At 26.2% G+C, this 20,729-nt stretch overlaps 1 protein-coding gene across 1 annotated transcript; it reads right to left on the bottom strand.

Annotated features, from left to right (window-relative positions):
• Positions 1-13,296: 13,296 nt before the first annotated feature.
• LOC137810392 (vacuole membrane protein KMS1) lies at positions 13,297-19,346 on the bottom strand. The gene is made up of 8 exons (XM_068611628.1): positions 18,872-19,346; positions 17,814-18,025; positions 17,352-17,430; positions 16,762-17,061; positions 15,470-15,606; positions 14,736-14,852; positions 13,911-14,090; positions 13,297-13,804 (listed from the first exon to the last, which is right to left on the bottom strand). The coding sequence occupies exons 1-8, from the start codon at positions 18,927-18,929 to the stop codon at positions 13,625-13,627; spliced, it is 1,263 nt and encodes a 420-aa protein (XP_068467729.1). The 5' UTR covers positions 18,930-19,346; the 3' UTR covers positions 13,297-13,624.
• Between the last annotated feature and the right edge of the window lie 1,383 nt (positions 19,347-20,729).

Genomic DNA, 20,729 nt, shown 5'->3' with positions numbered 1-20,729 from the left:
GCATGTGAGGGTGTATTTATAGGCGTTGCGAAGTGAGGTGAGAGAAAAATTTTATCTCTTTATGATCTGAGATGGGCCCACGTGGCTTTTTCAGATTTCTTTTTTACTTTAATTTAATCTTATCTTCTCTCTTGACGGCTAGCAAGTCAAAACCCGGATTTAATTTAATATTTATATCTATACTAAAATATATTAGAGATAGATTAAATATGCATGAGCATATATAGTAAAAATTAGATTTTATATAAGATCTCATCTTTTACTTTACATAATAATAATAGGAGGTTTTATAAAAACAACTTTTTAGATTTTCATAAAATATCTTTTTATATCCTTGAATTCTACAAATTTAAATTTAAAAGTGTGAAATCTATAAAAAGTTATCTTAATCTTTAGTTGAAGTGAACACATCATCTCTTTATAACACTATGATCCTATAGCTCTTTAGAATAAGTCCAACAAATATTTATTAAGATAAATTCAAAATAGTAAACTTTAAAATTAACTCAACTTCATAGAATCGGTTTAAAACGTACTATTTTCATCCCTTATAAAAATATAAAATATTTTAATATTTTATCGATGTAGAATCTCCAATCATCTTTATTCTCTATAATACAACATGATTAAAAAAACAATACAAATTTTTTTAAAAAAATGCTTTATATTTACGGATTAATATCTCTTACAAACACTATTAAAGATAATTATGTTGATTTATACAGCGATAAATGTTTATTTGGCTTAAAAATATTTTTCTTTTAACATTAGGTACAGTATCATTGAAAATATTGTGATCATACGTAATTTAAATGTTTTATTTTCAACCTAATCTATTCTATATCTAAAATACATTATAAGTATTCCAACCTTATGATATGAATACATTATCTATTAGTTTTTTGTTAAAATAGATATAAATAAATAAATAAATAAATTATTTTAATTTTTGTGTCCAAGACAAACACTAGATGAATATGATAGCTTTGTTACAGTAACACGTGTGAAGATGTGGCGAAATATTTGGTAATAAGCTTTGATCAATCATAAGATTCTATCTATGTGGAAGGAATCTACGGTGTCCCTGTCTTCACGTACAATCATAACCAATTTTATAAGAAAAAAAAAATAGAAAAAAAAAATCCGTGGAAATTGTGTTCACAATTATTTTACTATAAAAAATTGCTCCTCCCTTTTAATTTAGAGAAAATATATAATAATGTGTAAATCGAATTTGATACAACTAGATTTGGTACGTGTACGTCCTACGGTTTTAAATTTTATTTAATAATTTATTTTTTTATCAGAATAACAAAATATTATGTGTACTTTTTTTTGTTTATAATAGTTTTAATATTTTAGATATTACACTATTATATTATTACCGAGGTAATTTTTTTCTAAAGATTATAGTATTAATTTTTTTTTAATACTTTACATTTTGCTAATATTGTATATAATATTAGTTTTATTTCATTTACTTTATATATGTACAAAGATTATGATATTATTTTTCACTTACGAAATAATACTGTAATCTCCTACTTAAACACTTCTTATTACATTGTAGCATTAGAATATTTATAGGTTACGGCACTGAATTTTGATAAAACAAAAACTGTTTTAGAAATTAATAAAAAATACAAAGTCCGATATAAAAGCTTTCAAAAATTGACACCAGTCAGTTTGTAAATTATGTTTTATTGTCATTAAATAAGTGACTGAACTAGTCAATAAATTAGTTTCTAAAATTAAAAATTAAAATCTTAATTAACTATTTTAAAGTTAAATTTATAATTAATACATGATTGAGATCAGATTTTAGAGTGAGGGCTGAACAACAGTAGGAAGTACTTTGCTACTGTCCAGAGTCTTTCCTATTTTTTTCAGTTTAATTTTTTAAGATGTATTTAATTTTAAAATATATTAGATAACTATTTTTTATCTAAAGATATAAGTACTTGAATAATCTTAGTATACAAAACAATAGTTTTTATTATATAAATTATTATTATTTTTCCACATTATTTTTTTCATGAATTCATTGAAATTTTAAGTGACATAAGAAACCGGTGATTGTAGTTTGCAATTTTAGATTTTCAAAATGTCGAATATTTTCTGCATTTGTATTGAAAGACACTAATTAATTTCTCTCAATCGTAAACTTCCACTTTTTTTTTTCTTATATTTGGTGTTCAACCTTCGATTTTGGATGGAGAATATATCTGTAAAAAAAATTCCAATTAGATATAATAAATATTACAATAATAATACATAATTTTTTTTCTTGATATGTTTATTTATAGGATCTTGATCCTTTGCAATAGGTGATGGTTAATATATTCACAAAAATTAATATTATTTAATTTTTCATATGATTTATGTCACCTTAATTTATATTAATTTTAACTTATTTTCTCATAAGAAATGATGGTATGTTTTCTATATAAACATATTGTGTATTGTATGTTAATTCTTAGATATTTTGTAGAAACACAATTGTTTTAGATTTATTGAATTTTGGTGGGCTAAAGGTTCTGATTTTTTTATACTGTGTTGAATATTGTGTGTGAAGAAGAAGAAGAAGAAGAAAAGTAGGAAACAACTATTTTGCCACACGTGCGAATGAATGAAGTTGGTAAGTTGACCTACTATTCTATTGAGTCAATGGTCCAGCCCAACCCCACTGCTTCACAATTTTCTCCTTTCTGCATGCAAAGGATCATTCTGCGCTTTACTTTTTACATGCAAAACAGAGATTCTTATAAGTATAAAAGGAAATTTTTATTTGCGCATTTTTCTTTCTCTTCTCTTATCGATGTCCTGATTTTTTAGTTTATATTTAATTTTCATTGGAATGATTAATGATCTCACGAGTCAAAGTTTTAAGTAAATTTTTCTCGAATTTAGACGAAGACAAAAGTTAAAGGTTGAGTTTATAAAGATTGAATTACTCTTAAAATAATTCATATTTATTATTTTTTTATTTTCGATAAAAAAAATAAGTATAAAAGGTCAAATTAAAAAAATTATGTAAAAAGATTTAAGATAAAAAAGAAAAATTAAGCCAAATAATTTAAACTAATCAAGTTATTTCAATAAAAATGTTAAAGTCTTTTAAATTAAGTGTGAAATGATGGTAACGGTTCACTTTATTTTTTGTGAAGTTATACATGTATGACTTTTATTTGTGTTCTTGCCTTTAATTTTTCTCTTAATCACTCTTAATTAGTTTAAAAAATAATTGGTTAAACCTCCACACAAAAATTCCAAAATTTAATTCGAAAATTTCATTTCCAATCATAAATGGTAAATGTTGGATTAAGATTATTTTTTTACGAAAAAATAGTTTTCTTAGTAAATGAAATTTGTGTTTGATGGAAGTGTGAGTCACGCGCTAGTAAAGTTGGTGGCAGTGTTTAGAAAAGGAGGAAAAAAGTTGTGTTTGAAATAAAAAGGAATGGTAATTGGGTAATGATGGTGTTTATAGAAACAAATGAGTGGGGGAAGATGATAATGGATGACGTCATGGTGTGACGTGGCAGATTATGTGATGAATGGTTTCACATGTGATGCCATGTCTGTCACCTAAAAGCCTTAAACGTGTGACCTTGTCTGGCCTGCGCTTCTAGAAACACTCACATCCTCAATTTTATTTTATTTTTTAAATTTCCTATTTAGTATTATTTAGACTTTTATTTTCCTAACTAGCACCTTTTATTTTTATTTTCTTATTTAGCACTCTTTTATTTTATTTTTCTATCTAGTATCCTTTTATTTTTTATTTCCCTATCTAGCATCATTTAAAAAAAATAATAATAATAATAATTTATCTATTTTTTGATAATTTTAATTTTGAATGCATTAAAAAATAAATATTTTTAATGTTTAAAATAGTTAGAAATATAATTAATGAATAAATAAATGAGTTTTTATAAAATAAAATTAAAAAAATTAAAATGTTTAGTTTAAAATTTTTTTTTTAAGAATGAAGAAAATAAAAAATTAAACCCTACAACAATATAAAATTTGAATCTATAAACATAAATTACTATTTAATTGATGATGTAATCATGTTAATTTCAAGTAAAAAATACATGACATAATTAAAAAAAAAACAAAGTCAATTAATATTAATTAATTGTGGATACACAAGTAATATTGAAGTGTCTATCCTAAATGCAAAATCCTAAAAAAAAAACTAATGCAAATGTTACACTTAATGCCTACAGATGAGAAGCAAAAGATGAAAAAAGAAAATAAGTCTAGAAAATAAAAACAGCAACAATAAAAAAAATAATGGTAGAAAAAAAATAATAACTAAAAACATAAAAGATATAAAATAAAGGCAAAACAAATTAAGATAAAGATAAAAGATATAAAAATAAATCCAAATAAGATAAATATAAGAGATATAAGACGATACTAAATAAGTATATGTTGATCATAAAAATGAAAATAAATGAAAAATGATAATTAATTTAATATTTTTTTCAATGGTACATTAAATAGTTTGTGCGAAATGAAACATAATTAATAACGAGAGAAGTGCACAATCCAGTAATGTTGGGACATATTCTTTATGTGTGTCTTGATGTTTGACAATATGAACATTTTTTTTTCGATCATGTTGTTCTTTTATGTCCATATCAGTCCTTATTTAACTGTTTTTTTATAATTATGTCCTGTATTTTTTTACTTGAAATTAACATAATTACATCATCAATAATAATAAAAATAAATACTAATTTATGTTTATATATTCAACTTTTATGTTGTTGTAGAGTTTAATTTTTTATTTTATTCATTCTTAAAAAAATAATTTTTAAAATAAACATTTTAAATTTATTACTTTTTTATTTTTATTTTGTAAAAACACATTTCTTTATTCATTAATTATATTTCTAACTATTTTAAACATTAAAAATATTTATTTTTTAATACATTCAAAATTAAAATTATCAAAAAATAATAATTTATTATTTTTTAATTTATTTTTTAAATGGTGCTAGATAGGAAAATAAAAAATAAAAGGGTGTTAGATAGGGAAATAAAAACAAAAGAGTGTTAGATAGGAAAATAAAAACAAAAGGGTGCTAGTTAGGAAAATAAAAGTGTAAATGGTGCTAGATAGAGAATTTACCCATTGTTCTTCAAAATTAAATATTTATAAGTTTACCATGTCATCAAAATATGATAAGTTTGTTTAATTGATTTATACTTGCCAATGTAATTTTTATTTAAGGAGGTAGTTGAATTAAAAATTAACATGATATATATGGTAAGAAATTTTATATCTATTTATCAATATTTTAAATTTTTAGATAGAAAATTACTCACACCGTGACATCTTAATAAATTATTTTTCTTCATTAGATAGGTTATATCTTACATTTTTATTATTATTTTAGAGTGATTGATATGCTTAATGTCAAAATGAGTTTTATTTTATTTTAAAAAATACATATTTTGTTTCATTTTTAGAAGTATATGTGATCGTGAATTTCATTTAATTTAATAATAGTATAGAAAAAAAAATTCATAACAATTTACACAACATTAATTAAATGAATCAAAACATATATTAGTAAAAATATATAGTGTGACTGTAAATTTTATACCATATATAGTATATAAGTGACTGTAAAATTATTTTTTAATGGTATCATAATCATTTAACCTGAGTTTGTTGAGTTTATATAATGAAATCATTATTTTTTTTTTAAATGTGTTTTATATAATGACATTGATATTGATAAATGTGTTTCATGATTCCGAAAATGTTACAAATATATTACCAATGTTAATATTTTGAAGAAAGTTAGAAAATTAAATATTGTTGAAATTTACGAAGTTAATTTATAGTTTTCGATATAATTTATTGCTTTAAATTATTTTATTCATTGTGAATTACTTTGACTAACAAAATTATTGTCATTAAATAACAATGTGACGAGACATGGATAAATTGTGTTAATAATTAAAATAATAAACTAATATGGCATTTTACGTCTTATATATCTTTTATTTAAAATAGTTTTGGTACATGTATAATTTTGTTATTATTAAAAACCAACTACAATAATATTTTTATTTTGAACATAATATATTTTATCATAATATTATCTGGCACGTGTCAAATATAAGATAAATACCAAATATTTTTATCCTCTTTATGTACCTTTCTTCTATTAAAATAATTTTTTCCAGAAAATACATACTCCACCTATTAATCAATATTATAATTCTCATCGATCATTATTATAACTGCATTGTCTTTGCATCTTCATTATTACACTCAATACTATCTCCCACAAACTATCCTCGTCACTCTCATAAGTGCATAATCATCAATTGTACAAGCATCCATGTATTTGGTTTTCACATCTATTATTTATATTTCATCATATATATTTATGTAAAATAAAATAAAATTGATACATCAATTATTATTAAGAGGTAAACTCTAATTTTAACTCAACATAATAAAATGTGACATGATATGATATCTAGTTGATATGATATCTTCAATACATTTCGTCACATCCACACCAAAACCTACTAATTCATGCGTGAGACTATGTATTTATAAGTGGTCCGAGATAAGTTCAACAAACTCTTATTATGATAGACTTTAAATGACTCAGATATCATATTAAGAATTTGACTTTAAGTCTAATTTAATCTTGTAAAACCAACTTATAAGATGAAATTTTACACTCACTTATATATTATGAAATATTTTTATCTCTAGTCGATATGAAATCTCTAACACCAATAAATAATTTAAATTTTAGAATTATCACACATCATATCTACTTTATACTCAACCCTTCTAGGTTAAGCTCAAATAATTTTATAACGAAGTTATAAAAAAAATGTGAAACAAATAATTGTTTTTATATTTTTTGGCTTTGAAGACTTTCTAATCCAATAAATGGCATAAAGAAATAAGATTATATTGTCTCATATTATTAAATAGGTATATATTTAAAATATGAAAAGTACATTACATTAGGACTTTAAAATAAGATGATGCAATGAAGTCCTGACCACTGGGAGGTTGGCTATTTTTGACTAACTATTAATTTAAAGGTGTGAGATCAATTTGAGGCTTTTAGCTTTATTATGGCAATTAAAGAGGTGGAAACCACCATTTTTCTTTTCCAAAAAGCTTAAAGTGGGTATGTTTATGAAGAAGCCTTATCTGAGTTGGAGTGCTCAAAATTGACCAGTTGAAATTCCTTGTCCAAAACAGTGGTAGCAATATTTGAAAGTGTGAATTAATTAGGTGGATTTGGATAAGGACAAAGAAAAGAAAAGAAAGAAGAAAGAAGATAGTGATGATAAAAAAGAAAGGGTGGAAAAATTGCAAACATGCATTTGGTGTTCACGAGAAGAAGAGAAAAGGAAGAAAAAGTGGGCACGGATAAATAAAGCAGTGGTGGAAAAGTATAAGCAAAACTTTTGTGATACATTAATGCAGTGATACCAAGTTTTTACTTCATCCACACATTCATTCTTTGATGAAAATTTTGGATAAGTTCAATTTCACGTGGATAAGTGTGATAAGTTGAATCAACATTGTGGAAATTGAATTATGATACCACTTGTTAATGGGAATCAATTAAATGTTAACAGTGTTTTGTGTTTGCCTCTCAGTGCCAATCACTTCATATCATTATCTCTTCTTCTTTTCTTCTAAGTCAAACTACACATCTCCCCTCAAAATGTATTAACATTCTAAGAAAAACATTTTCCTCTCGTTCAGTTACACATTATCATACTAACAACTTCATTATTTTGTATATTAGTTATTGTTCTTATAATTTAATAGTTTCAATAATTTAAGAGTCAAAATTAAAAATAATTTAAATATTCTTTTTTGAGATTTTAAAATGTTTTTAAAGATAAAATCGTAATAAAATTTCAAATTTTTTTTAAAAAAATTGAGTTCTGTGGAAAATATCTTAAAGAAGTTGATATCAGAATATTATATCAAAAGACTTTATGGTAAAAATGGAAAATTGTGTAAAACAATTATTTTAACTATCTATAATTAAGTAATGACACATTATAAAAATATATATTGTATTAGATAAACTGGTAGAGTAATCCGTGGAAGTAAGAGATATTTTTTAAACATAATTTATATATAATAAGATAATAAAATAAAATTATAATAATGAATTAAAGTGTTGCATAATAGAAACAAATATAAATAGAAAATGTTCTTACAATCTCAGAACAAATGTTTCCTACCGATTGTTTTTTGTCTTTTTTCCTTCTGCTCGCCGTCAAGTATGTTGGAGGGGTGGGGTACCTGCAAAGATACTCTAACGCTTAAATCAGTTTGTATACTGGAGTGTTTAATGGACTTAGAACTAGAAAAATCATTACCTTCTACAATAAGACTCTTGTCTTATTTATAACTTTTTATTGGACCTTCTCTCTTAATCACGTTGACTTTGACCCAATAATTCTTACTAATGTTTAGTTATTTACTAATCTCAAATTAATCTAATAATTGATTGTTATCTTTATAGTTGACCAAGAGACCGTATAACTATTTATCTTGTCAGTTACTCGGAATCCAAAAACAATAAAACATAAAATATTGATTTATTATACTAGACTTTACTCCTAACTTTTTTATAAACATAAAATATTGATTTATTATACTAGACTTTACTCCTAACTTTTTTATAAAGACGATAAATATTCTATTTATTTAATGCATTTGATAAAAATAAAATAAAACTATTCTCTACCCCCATTGAGTTAAAAAAACATATATCATAACGTGTAATTGTAATTAAGAGATTCAAAGTACACTCCTAATAATATTCTAAATAAATGGTTTGAAATTTTTGATGAAAAAATTATTAGAAATTATATTCATAACTTTTCGCTCATATATAAAAGATAGAGTTTTTATAAGCAAAGTTATTACATCAATACTTTAATATTAAAAAATGTGACATTAAACAATCAATAGTTGTTTTAGATTGAAATTATATTTTTAGTTCCGATAAAATTAAACAACTAAAACTCTATACTTTATTTTTTATAGAAGGTGTGACATTTAGTTATATTTTCAGTAAAAAAATATTAATTTTTTCTTAACATAATTATATTTCAATAGTCATACATGTCATTTTAAATGCTAATTTAATTTTAACATCTTATAATATCAATCAAAGTGCTAACTTTGAATTTTATATAAAATAAAATATTTTTTTCAAAAGATACATATCAAAATTAACACATTTTTAAGTCATTAAAAATATATTTAATAAGTCTTCTAAATTTAGACGAAACCATCGGTTCACACCTTACAATATTCAATAAAATTATCAAATATCTTTTGACGTAACATATTTGCCAACAGCAACAAATATAATTAATTAAAAATAGATAATTAATGTGGGTTGCATGTGTGATTAAGATGCTATATTGATTAAGAAAATTGTTAGATACATGAATTGACCGTTGACCAAAGTTAAACAACTCTTGTACATTAATTTTAATCAATTTTACATTTATTTAATGTTGTTTAAGCAACGTTTAAAATTTAACCAAACATCCCACAGGAAAATTATTTTATAATATTAAAATAGTTATGGTTGAATAAAGATGCAATCATTATTTATTAAATCACTGAATATAATTAAAAGATTGATTGTAATAATCGACTAAACTAACTAAGATATCATGTTGAAGAAAACTGCGAATTAAAGTTCAAAATTCAACGTCAGAACACGTAAATGGTGTAAACATGCAGTAAACAAATTTTGTTTGTCGACAACGTGCTTAAACATAATCAAAAGTCAAATGTTGAAGATCAACATTTTATACCAAAAACACATCCTTTATATATTCCTTTTGACTTTAATTTTTGCACAAGATGAATTGTGAATTGCATTTAATTTAGTTTTAAATTTTAAAAATTATTCTTTATTCTGAAACTAAAATTTAAAAATTAAAAATCTGAAACATAAAAAAGACATTCTGTAAAAGGAAATCCTGAAAATGAAATTTTCAAATGGAATTATAAAACTAATATTTCATTGCGAAAAACAGTTCCATAATTAAAAAAATAAATTTTGGAAAAAAAATAGAAACATATTTTAAAAAATATTTTAGAATTCAGAAAAATGTTCTAAAACCTAGATCTTGATGCTAGAGATTTCAAGTTATTTTTTCTTCTCTTAAACCGTTATAATAAATGATGATTAAAATACAAAGATCCTATTAATTCACCAAAAAAATTATTAAATAATAACTTAATTTAAAGATAAAAATAGTTATTATATTAATTAAATTAAATATTCATTTAAATATTAAATAATTATTTATATTTATAGTGATTTCTATTATTAATAAAAAAATTATGAAATAATTTTTAAATTAATATCTAAATTAACTAAGATTAAATATTAATTTAAAAATTATTTTATAATTTTTTTGTTAATAATAAAAATTATTTTAAATATTAATAATTTTTTTAGTTTATAAAATATTTTTAATTTAATTATATAGTAACTAGTTATTTTAGTTTTTAAAAAAATTACTTTCAAAAGCACTTTTTTGTATTTTTTCACATTTTGAAAATTATTTACAAAATACTATTAGTTTTCATGTTTTGAAAATTATTCTAAAAATGCTAAGAAAACGAAAGTATGCTTTGGAAAGTACATTCCAAAATTAAAAAAGAAAAAAAAAATATAGAACTTTTTTAATGATGTTTTTCTACAATATAAAATGTACTTTCTATTATACATTTTTATTTCCTTAACACTATGAAATATACTTTCAAGATCATTTTTTTTTTCATTTTTATGTTTTAAAAACAGTTTCCAAAATGTTAAGAAAATAAAATATACTTTTGGAAAGTACTTTTTGAAATGTTAACAACAAGAAAAACTCTAAAAAAACTACATTTTAAAATGCAAATAAAGAAAATAATGATTTAGAAACCAATTTTCGAAATACTCTTTTAAATTTTAAAACATGGAAATGAAAAAGTACATTCCATAGTGGAAAGAGAGTTTTCCTAAAAATACTCTCTAGCACCTTTTCTCATCTCATTATAGAATATATTTTCAATATTATTTTTTTTCTCTCAACATTATAAAATGTACTTTTCAGGACATGAAAAATGAAAAAGGTGTTTTAGAAATTATTTTCCAAATATAAAGAGATAATTATGAAAAATACTCATATCTCTTTTTACCTTTTAATATGTAATTTCTACAACATATTTTTTTTTGTTTTGTTTTTTAAAACAAGATGGAGTGAGATCCCAAAACACATATTAAGAATCAAACTAACTTCTACAGCATTAAATGGGCAAATTTTTCGTGCACATTACCAATTTTGACCTACACCCTATTCCCTTTTGAAAATTCCAAAATCATCCTTTATTTAGGAAATTAAAAATCTGGAATTCAAAAAATACATTTTGCAAAAATAAATATGAGCAAATTATTGTATTTTAGAAATGAAATTTCATAATAGAATTTGAAAATCAAAATCTGAAAAAATAATTCTAGAATGTAAAAATATGTTTCAGAAAAAAAAAACCAAACAAATAAAACTTGGAAACGTGTTACAAAAACGTATTACAAAAAGAGTTTTCAAATTTCAGAAAAGTGTTTTGAAAATCCAAATCTAAAAAGTGTTCTGGAAAAAGGTTTATATCACCCCTTTTTTATTTAAGGGCATTTTTATCATTTCACATAAAAATTAGGTGCAGGTTCAAATTGATGGGTATAGAAAGTAATTGTCCATTACAAGCCTTTCTGGTTCACGAATCCTTTTCCCACCTTCATCATCGTCTTTATAGAATGAGCAAAATCATTGAAAATAATGACACGTTCTTTACAACACACACAACTGTGGAATTGGTTTGTGTTTCAAGATTGAATGTGGTTGTGGAAGGTAGAGAAAATGCACCTAATTCAATGTGGAAAATGCTTTCCAACAATGAAAAAAATATTTTTGAAAAGAAAATCAAACTTCTATACCATTTATTTTTATAATCACCAATGTGACTTATTATATTGATTCTTTAATCACCATATAAAAAAGATAACATTTTCCACGTCGAACGTATCTATGAAAATCCGTAAGAAATCAATATAAAAAAAGTTGGAATTTACCAATGTGTAAATTAAATTATTTTTAGAAAAGAAGTGATCCTAATGGAGAATCTAATGTCGCACGCACTAATGTTTAACAAAAATGGTATCAGATTTAGAAAACGTTCTATAAATGTTCAATCATATAGAAGAAATAAAGGAAAAGTGAATAAAAACAAAAAAAATTATAATAAAAAAGGTTAGGTGGCAACTTTAGTAACAAAACTTAATATTTCATCTAGATGTGATAAGAACACAAATGAGAATCTTGCTGTAATTAATTAATATAATATTGTAATAGAAGCATGTTTATGTTATCTTTTATTTGTAAAATGTGTAGCAGCAAATACAAGCTACTTCATCCAAGGTTGCACTGATGGTTACAGATAGTTTCTCACTCGTAAACTTAACCTTACAGAGATGGACATGCCCCACCTGTTTTTAAAATAAGAATTACAAAAGTTAATTACAAAAGTTACTGATTTTTAACCTATAGCTTGAACACAAGTATCGGATATCTATATCGGTAAAATACGTATTGATGAAATGTTTAATTTAAAAAATATTTGTTGAATTTACGATAATCCTAACACAATTTCAAAAATAAAAAATACATCAATTTTTAAAAAAATTAAATTTATTATACAAATTTTTAATATAATTATAAAATTAAAGAATAAATTATTTTGAACCAATCATAAAAAAACTAAAACATAATTATACACATAAATCTTTATTATTAATTTATATAATTCATAATATTATAAAATGTATATATATATATATATATATATTTACATGTCTTCCATTTTAAAAATTATATGTATTATATGTATTTAAAAATTATGTATTATATGTATTTCCGTATAGTATCGCTACTTAGTTTCCAATAGTATCCCTACATAGTTTCCAAGACTATGATAGTGTTTTTATATTATTTAAACAAACACCGTTTAGAGTGTATGAAAACTGAGAAGATACTTTCAAAATATTTAGGAAAAAATGTAGCAACTGCAGATGGGCTTCTCCTTGTTCATACTCACGATGTAGCAAATGCAACACTTTTAACAAATAACGACTGATCAGATGAGAGGATTAAAAGCTAGGTATAGTGCTTGATGTCAAAGGTGATAGGGCAAGAGAAAGTGAACAATTTGTTGTTTAGCAGAGAGATAAAGGAACTAATAATTTGTCTTGCCAATGCAAAAGAATAGAACTCTTATAATTCTTCCATTAGAGCAACAATTAATACGGGGTTAAATCTAAAATCCAAACAATGGTCGCCCCAAATTAAAATAAAGTTGCAACTTTAGTTGCCTACTGTGTATATTTCATTCCTAAAGCTTCTGGCAGGACCTCTAACGCAGATTTTCAGGGTAACTTCAGTGGGGCCACAAGAAATTGCTGTAATTTTAGTTTCAATTTTCTGCTTGCTGAAGGAACCGCTAAAAAAAGGGCAACACAAGCAGAACATAAACAATTCATTGTACGTCTGAGTCTGTTGCGGTAGATTTTTCCGTTAATTCAGAAATATGTATCTCTTGCTGTTTCTTCAGATACCCCTGGGCAGTTGCATTCACTATCTTGACAAAGAAGTTCATAAGCATAAGCCACACAACAGTGTTCCAGATTGAAGCAAAAGAAAAATCCCACTTTTTCCCCTGCAGATGAACATGAGATGATTTTAAGAACATGAAGCAGCACAAATTAGAAATATATCAGAGACATAAGCATTGATAAATACGTCATGTTGCAGTTAATAGATACCTGCTTATTTGGGGAAGCTGGATTGGGTGCTTTCAAATACTTATCTTTCATTGCATGGAGACTAGCAGTCACTTTAGGCAAGACGGAGGCAAAACCAGGTATGTGACTGAGAACCCAAATAAATTCATTTTCAATCCAGTTAAGAAGTTGATTGTTGCAAACTGATATAATGAATAGCGTCTGCAAAAAGAATACACATACAAGATCGATCAAAATTTGCAGATGTATATGGCTAAATGTGTCTGAACGATTGTTTTCATTGAAGTGTAAAAACTTGTTCACTTATTCTGGTACTCCAACTTGACAGGCACTATCAATCTGGTTCTCTAACAATAAATACATTTACGTCAAAATTTGCAACAAATTGCTTCTCTAGAGGACTAGTTTGAGGTAAAAGATGGCATTGAAGTACCATTTCTATGTATTTATTTGGAAGATAAAAAATGACTACACTTTTCTTTAGGAGAACTGAAATGTTTTCTCTTTATTCAACTATAAATCTACCCTCCTATTGTTTACCCATCTGCTAATGTGCAGGGTCACAAAAAAGGAAGATAATGGTCATAAATCATTAGAAAGTTCACCACGTAGGTCAAAAGTAGTCACAAAATCAAATAAAAATAGTGTTTGTATTATTTATTTTGATAAATATAAACATTTATGGGAAAGACCAACTATCAAGTTTGCACAACGACTACATATATAAAAAAAAATCAGGCTTCACCCACAACCACAAACCATTCCCTTGTCTACAATAACATAACATTACCTAAGAAAAGGTTAAATTAATATGAGGGGATAAGAGAAGTTCAAAAACATACAAACCTGTATGTGAGTTTTGATAATTGCCTTTCCAATCAAGGTTGCAAGAAAAAATTTCCAAAATGGAATGCCAAATTGTCCACACATGATGCCAGCAAGGTCAAATAAAGGATTTGGAACCTGAAATATAATCTCAATAAATAGCTGTTTACAAGTTGATAAAGCAGATATAACAAATGCTATTTTCGAGCAGGATGCGCCTCAAAAATAAAGGAATTGCTAGCTGCTAATATGTTTTCGAAATCCCATATTTTATATCGAGAGAAGTAGCAGAACTTAAAACACGCACCACAACACCCTGATGCCATGATAGGTTGGAATAGTATTCAATAACATTTTCTATGCAATACGAAGATGCATAACCCAATCAGCAGTCAGTTACATTGATGAGACTGTTGTGTATACTGTAGGATCACAATAGGGAAACTTTAAGAGGATAACAGAACTAATTGAGTAAAGATTTTTTACTAACTAACGTAAGTTGTCCCACCAAACTTACACTAAAGAATATTCTACTTCATATGCCTAAAATTACAGCCTTTGTTGCCACTTCCCGCCAAAGCTCTTTCGTTTACATAATTACCATTCTGGAAATAACTCGGGAAGTTGACAGATACAAAACGCCATCAACATTAATAACATCCTAACCACACATTAAGAAATTTTCTGTGCAGAAGAAAACATAAACATTTAAGCAAAGAATAATACTGGAAATGAAGCATGAAGTCTGTACTAACCGAAGCAAGTATTAGAATAGTAACAAAATTCATATGTTGTGAGTGTGAAAGAAACCAGCACTTGACTCGATTCAAGAGTCCTTTATCATCACTATCTAATTCTTCAATTGCATCCACTGTGCTCCCAGACAAGCTTGCTACATGAATAATTTGATTAGAATCATGTACAAACCAATTTGTAAATAAAATAACTAATAAGCACCGAATACTGAAAAATGAAATAATTAATCAACCAGTAAAAGATGGACATTAGAAATTAAGGTAAAAAAAAGATGGACATCAGAACTTTAAAACTAGTTATTAAAAAGCACTTGTATTAAAATGTTGATAACTGACTATATTTCCATCAAGTATGCATGTGGATAACATATGAAAGAAGATTTTTCAATAATCAATTATTATGATTGCTTTTGTTTAAAATAGTTTCATGTTTCAACATAACAAATCCAAAATTTTGTTCACTGTGCAATTTGCAGCCAAAAAATTTCTTTGCAGACATATAGGAGAATATACTATAGAGATACATACAGTAAGTCACAAGTCATGTCATTATGAGACTATGCGACTAGTTGAATGGCTATTAATTAAAGGAGATGTATTTAAAAACAAATATGACTACTCTCGTATACAATACCATAACATTAGGATGTATACATGATATCATCGCTCCAACCACAAGCATGGCCAAATTCTTCAATTTGTTTCATCTATTGGTTATTCCCATTTTACCTAATTTTCTTTATAATTTGTTTATAAGGAGCCAAACTTTCTACTAATTTGTGAAGTCTCAAGAGTGGCTATTTCGTTCATTTTAAATACTAAGCAACATGATGCATTATTCCCAGGCCACATGAAAAAAAATAGTATATTTCTATGAGCTTTGAATATAAAGTTGAACCTAATAGCAATTATACACTTGCATTATGTAGATAACCATTTCAACAAAGAAAATTAAAATGCTGGGACTGACTTTTGCTTTGGAAAAATATCAATAATATTTAAATATTAGTCAATAAGTTTTTTATTTCCTGAAAAATATGCATAAATTTTCTTTTCCTTTTCTACCTATAGAGGATGAACAAAATAACAGAAGTTCCAGCGCTTCACATACCATTAATAATCAGACAATTAAAACCACAGGCCAGATGCAAATAGTAAATACTACATAGAATAATATCACAAGGTAAGCATTTTTCTCAATAGTATAGGATTACGATCAGACTATTCTATCAAATTAACAATGACTTTAATAGAGTAAGGGAACAGCAGTGATAAAGCCGTAGACATTGTACCTGCCCTGGATATAAAATAAGGAGGAAGCTCCCCTATAGCTGTTCCCACACCCCATAAAATAGCCTCCAGCTGAACTTGAGGCAAAATGCTGCTAAGAGGAACCTGTGAACCATAGATGGACTGGAATAATGGTGGCCCAAACTCAGAACAGTCTTTATCAAGCCAAGAAGGACCTCGTTTTAATTGTATTGTATCATAAGGAGCACTTTTCAGATCAACTCGGCCACATTGCACTGCTTTTATTGTGAACAGTGCTATGTGTGGACCCAAATACAGGACAAATGTGTGCAAACCAGATCCTGAACCAAATAAAAGGATAAATGAAACAATTTACCAATAATATGTAGATATATAATAAGGAAATTGCAAACTCATGGACTACATACATGGCCCCTGATCAAGATGATGGCAAAAGAATCATAATCCTTACAATTATGAGTGTAAAATCTATATATTGCAAGCAATTGCTTTTCCTTAAGTTCAAATCAACAAGATGTACAAGACAGACCACGTTAACCTAGTAAGTAGTAAACCATGTATTACACAATCAGGAATCATATCTGACTATAGGGTTAGTTATTTTGCTTACCAAGACCAATTGAAGAAGCAACCCCGAGGGCTACCCACCACAGTCCAAAACGAAAATATTCAAGAAGCTCCTCAAGATGCTGCACAAAAGAACAAGCATTTGGAGTCCAAGTCTATAAACAAAAATGAAGAAAAGAAATACCTACAAAATGAATGTCTACTTCACATGTGTATTATATGGCTGAAATTAAAAGAAAAAATTATCCTTCATATAGTTTCTAGAGCCAAAAGAAGTTTGATTAAAATTAGCATAATCTTCACTCAACACTATCAAATATCAATGTGAAAACTTAAGGTGGTTTACCTTACAAGTTTTCTACTTTTACTGAATATTTCAGAGAGCTTGGAGTTATAGATATATGCTACCAAGGTATATATTGCACATACTAGCCAAAAAGAATTATAAACGGAGAGTTCTTTGATCCAGAACTATCAGCATATGTTACAGACTGAATAAAAATACCTTCTCTTGGAGTCCACCGAGGGTTGTGAGCACTATGCCAAAAATCCCAACCGCAACACTGAAAAGCATAACCCATCCACCTTTTGCCAATAGATATAATGTTGTTTTCTTGATGCATTGAATAACAGCTAATGTGAAGAATTTCAATGTTTTGAAGGGTTGTGTGGTTAGTGTCAAATTTTCTAGCTCCGATTGGTGCTTCTCACGGAGCTCTGCAAAATAAAGACTTTTAAATCAGCATATGTGATATAATATAAACTTATTGTAATCTTTTGTCCGGTGAATTTAAAATACAAGAGCATATCATGTTTGCAAAATAGGTTAAATGCATTATTTCCAGAAATATAGACAACAGATTAGCCAACATCACCCAAAAGCTATGACAATATGCTCCTATTCAAATTCTCAGATGTCTATGACTCACACAAAGCACGACTCCTCTTCTTCCCCAGACTCCAACCTTCTTGGAAGGTAACAGAATAACAAAAATTTCCCTTACAAAACTAATTGAGGAATTCAATCTTAACATAGACTTATGATAACTTATAGCCCCAAACCCAAAACCGCTTTCAAGAAATCCAATGCTTCAAAAACCCAGACTAATCAAACAGACCAATGAACTGCATCGCTGCATCTTTTCACCCCCAGAAAACAGACAATCTATCACCTCATAAATGGTTCCCCAAATGCCAATTTGTATAGATTCTAGAGCAGTAAGTGGGGCAGTCCAATTCTCTACTGGCCAGTCCCCCCTTTAAAAAGACAAACACTTGATGAATCATTTCTCATCCACTCACTTTCCCGTCACCCTATTAAAATTAACAGGAAACTGAGACACTAAACTAAATAACTGCAAACTTTTCCATACTTCACCATACACGTTCACAGATAAATCCACAGATCCAAAACCCAAGGCCAGGAAATTCATACCCACACACACACACACATATATATAAAAGGGGAACGACTATACTTATGTAAATCCGATACAGTAACAAAGGACATAAGAAGAAACAATTAAACACAGAGAATCAAAAGTAATGAAAAACAAGACTTGCCAGAGATAGACAAATCAGGGTGCCCGGAAGAAGAAGATACTATATTTCCAGAGCCCATTATTGCTCACATGCTAAGAGGGGAATATCTGCACTTGGGTACTCTTCTCTATCTATGCTCTAGTTTTGCAGCACCACAATTCGAATCAGCACTCTGATTCAGAGAAGATAGCAAAAATAACAAAATAGAAACGAAATTTTTCTATTGGCTTGGAAATAATTGCAGTGGAATCTGCAGATCTAGAAAATTAAAATCAGAGTGGTGGTTTGCGTGAAGATCGGGTAGCCCTAGTTTAGTTTGTTACGCACATTTTCATCGACTTCATCTTAGACCCACCCCAATATATTGCATCTCTTTCCTCCTGATTTATCATCAGAGTAATATACCATACAATTATGCGCTATTATATAAATAAATATATATATATATATATATAAAATTCAAATTCTGGGTCAAATTAATAAAACAGTAAATAGTTCCCAGACTATAAATTATCGTATTATGATTACATTTAATCCAAGAAGAAGACCAGAAATTTTCAAATCTAAAAGTTATGATTATTAAAAAATAATTAAATTTTGTTTGATTAAGTTAAAAATAATAATGTGATTCTATTTATAGCAATAAAACTTTTCTTCCAATCTAGAAAAGTTAGAATATTGTATTAAGTAAACAAATAAATGCAACACGACGTTTTTATAGAATTAAATACTTCTTTCTAATTTGGAAACACTTTTTCTTAAAAAACAATTTTGTATGAAATGTACATACATTTTTTTATAAAAGAATATTACTTAAATATAATTCTAATTTTATTTTATCCAAAATTTAATCAAAACCTATCGTGGATACCCTCCATGAATGAAGAATATAACGGACATCAATTTTTATTGTTATATTAACATGTCTGACTTAAATATATTAAATGCAAATGGTGCATAGTTTTTTCATATAACCCAATTTTATAATAATTATTTAAAAAAATATAAATTATATTCTCATAAAATACATATTATTTATGATAAGTAGTAATATATATTGTGTTATGCTGTTATTTTTTAATTATTGATAAAAAATATATTAAATATAAGTAAAGAAGAAAGATTTTGAAGCTGATAGATTGAAAAACATTTAGTAAAAACATAATTTATAATGAGTTATATAATTTAGTTAAAACATAGTTTATATAAATGTAAAAACATTTAGTTTATAATGAGTTAAAACAATTAGTTTATATTAAAAAATAGTAAAGAAATAGAGCATATGTTATTAGGAGCATATTTAATAATCATAATTTATTTTTCTTGGTCTTTCATAATAAATAAATTTTGTTCATCTGAATATGTTTGATAATGAAAAATATGTGTGTGGAGGTTTATTCGAAGAATATATTTCCACCTTTAAGAATCTTTTTGGTATAGCCAAACTTTTTGTGCAGGGATGGATCACTTTCCATGAGTAATGATTTAAATTGAGCAAAAAACTATGACATTAATTATTTTTTTCAATAGGTGCTTTCGTGATCCTAACGTCAACCAGATTATAATTCCAATGAAGAAAGAGAGTTGATGAGACAAACACCAATATTTAGAATAACTGCCTTGCAAGCAATAGTATTGACAAAAACAGCATCATACATGAACTTTGTAGAAAAAACTGCATATAAAAAATATTTTAATCTAAAGACCAATATATTGTTTCTTAAATATTTTAAAATAAATATTTTATTGGAAATCAAACATTAACTACATATGATATTTACATAAGTGTATGGTAAAAATCAACAGAATTTCTCGATGTTTAGAAAATTCTATACGAGAAGATAAAAGTAACTAATCATTTCCTAAGTAGGATTATAGA

The sequence above is a fragment of the Phaseolus vulgaris genome, chromosome 2 (assembly GCF_000499845.2).
Source record: "Phaseolus vulgaris cultivar G19833 chromosome 2, P. vulgaris v2.0, whole genome shotgun sequence".
NCBI lineage: Eukaryota > Viridiplantae > Streptophyta > Magnoliopsida > Fabales > Fabaceae > Phaseolus > Phaseolus vulgaris.
The sequence above is the reverse complement of the archived record's forward strand: the minus strand, read 5'-3'. Positions and strand labels throughout refer to the sequence as shown.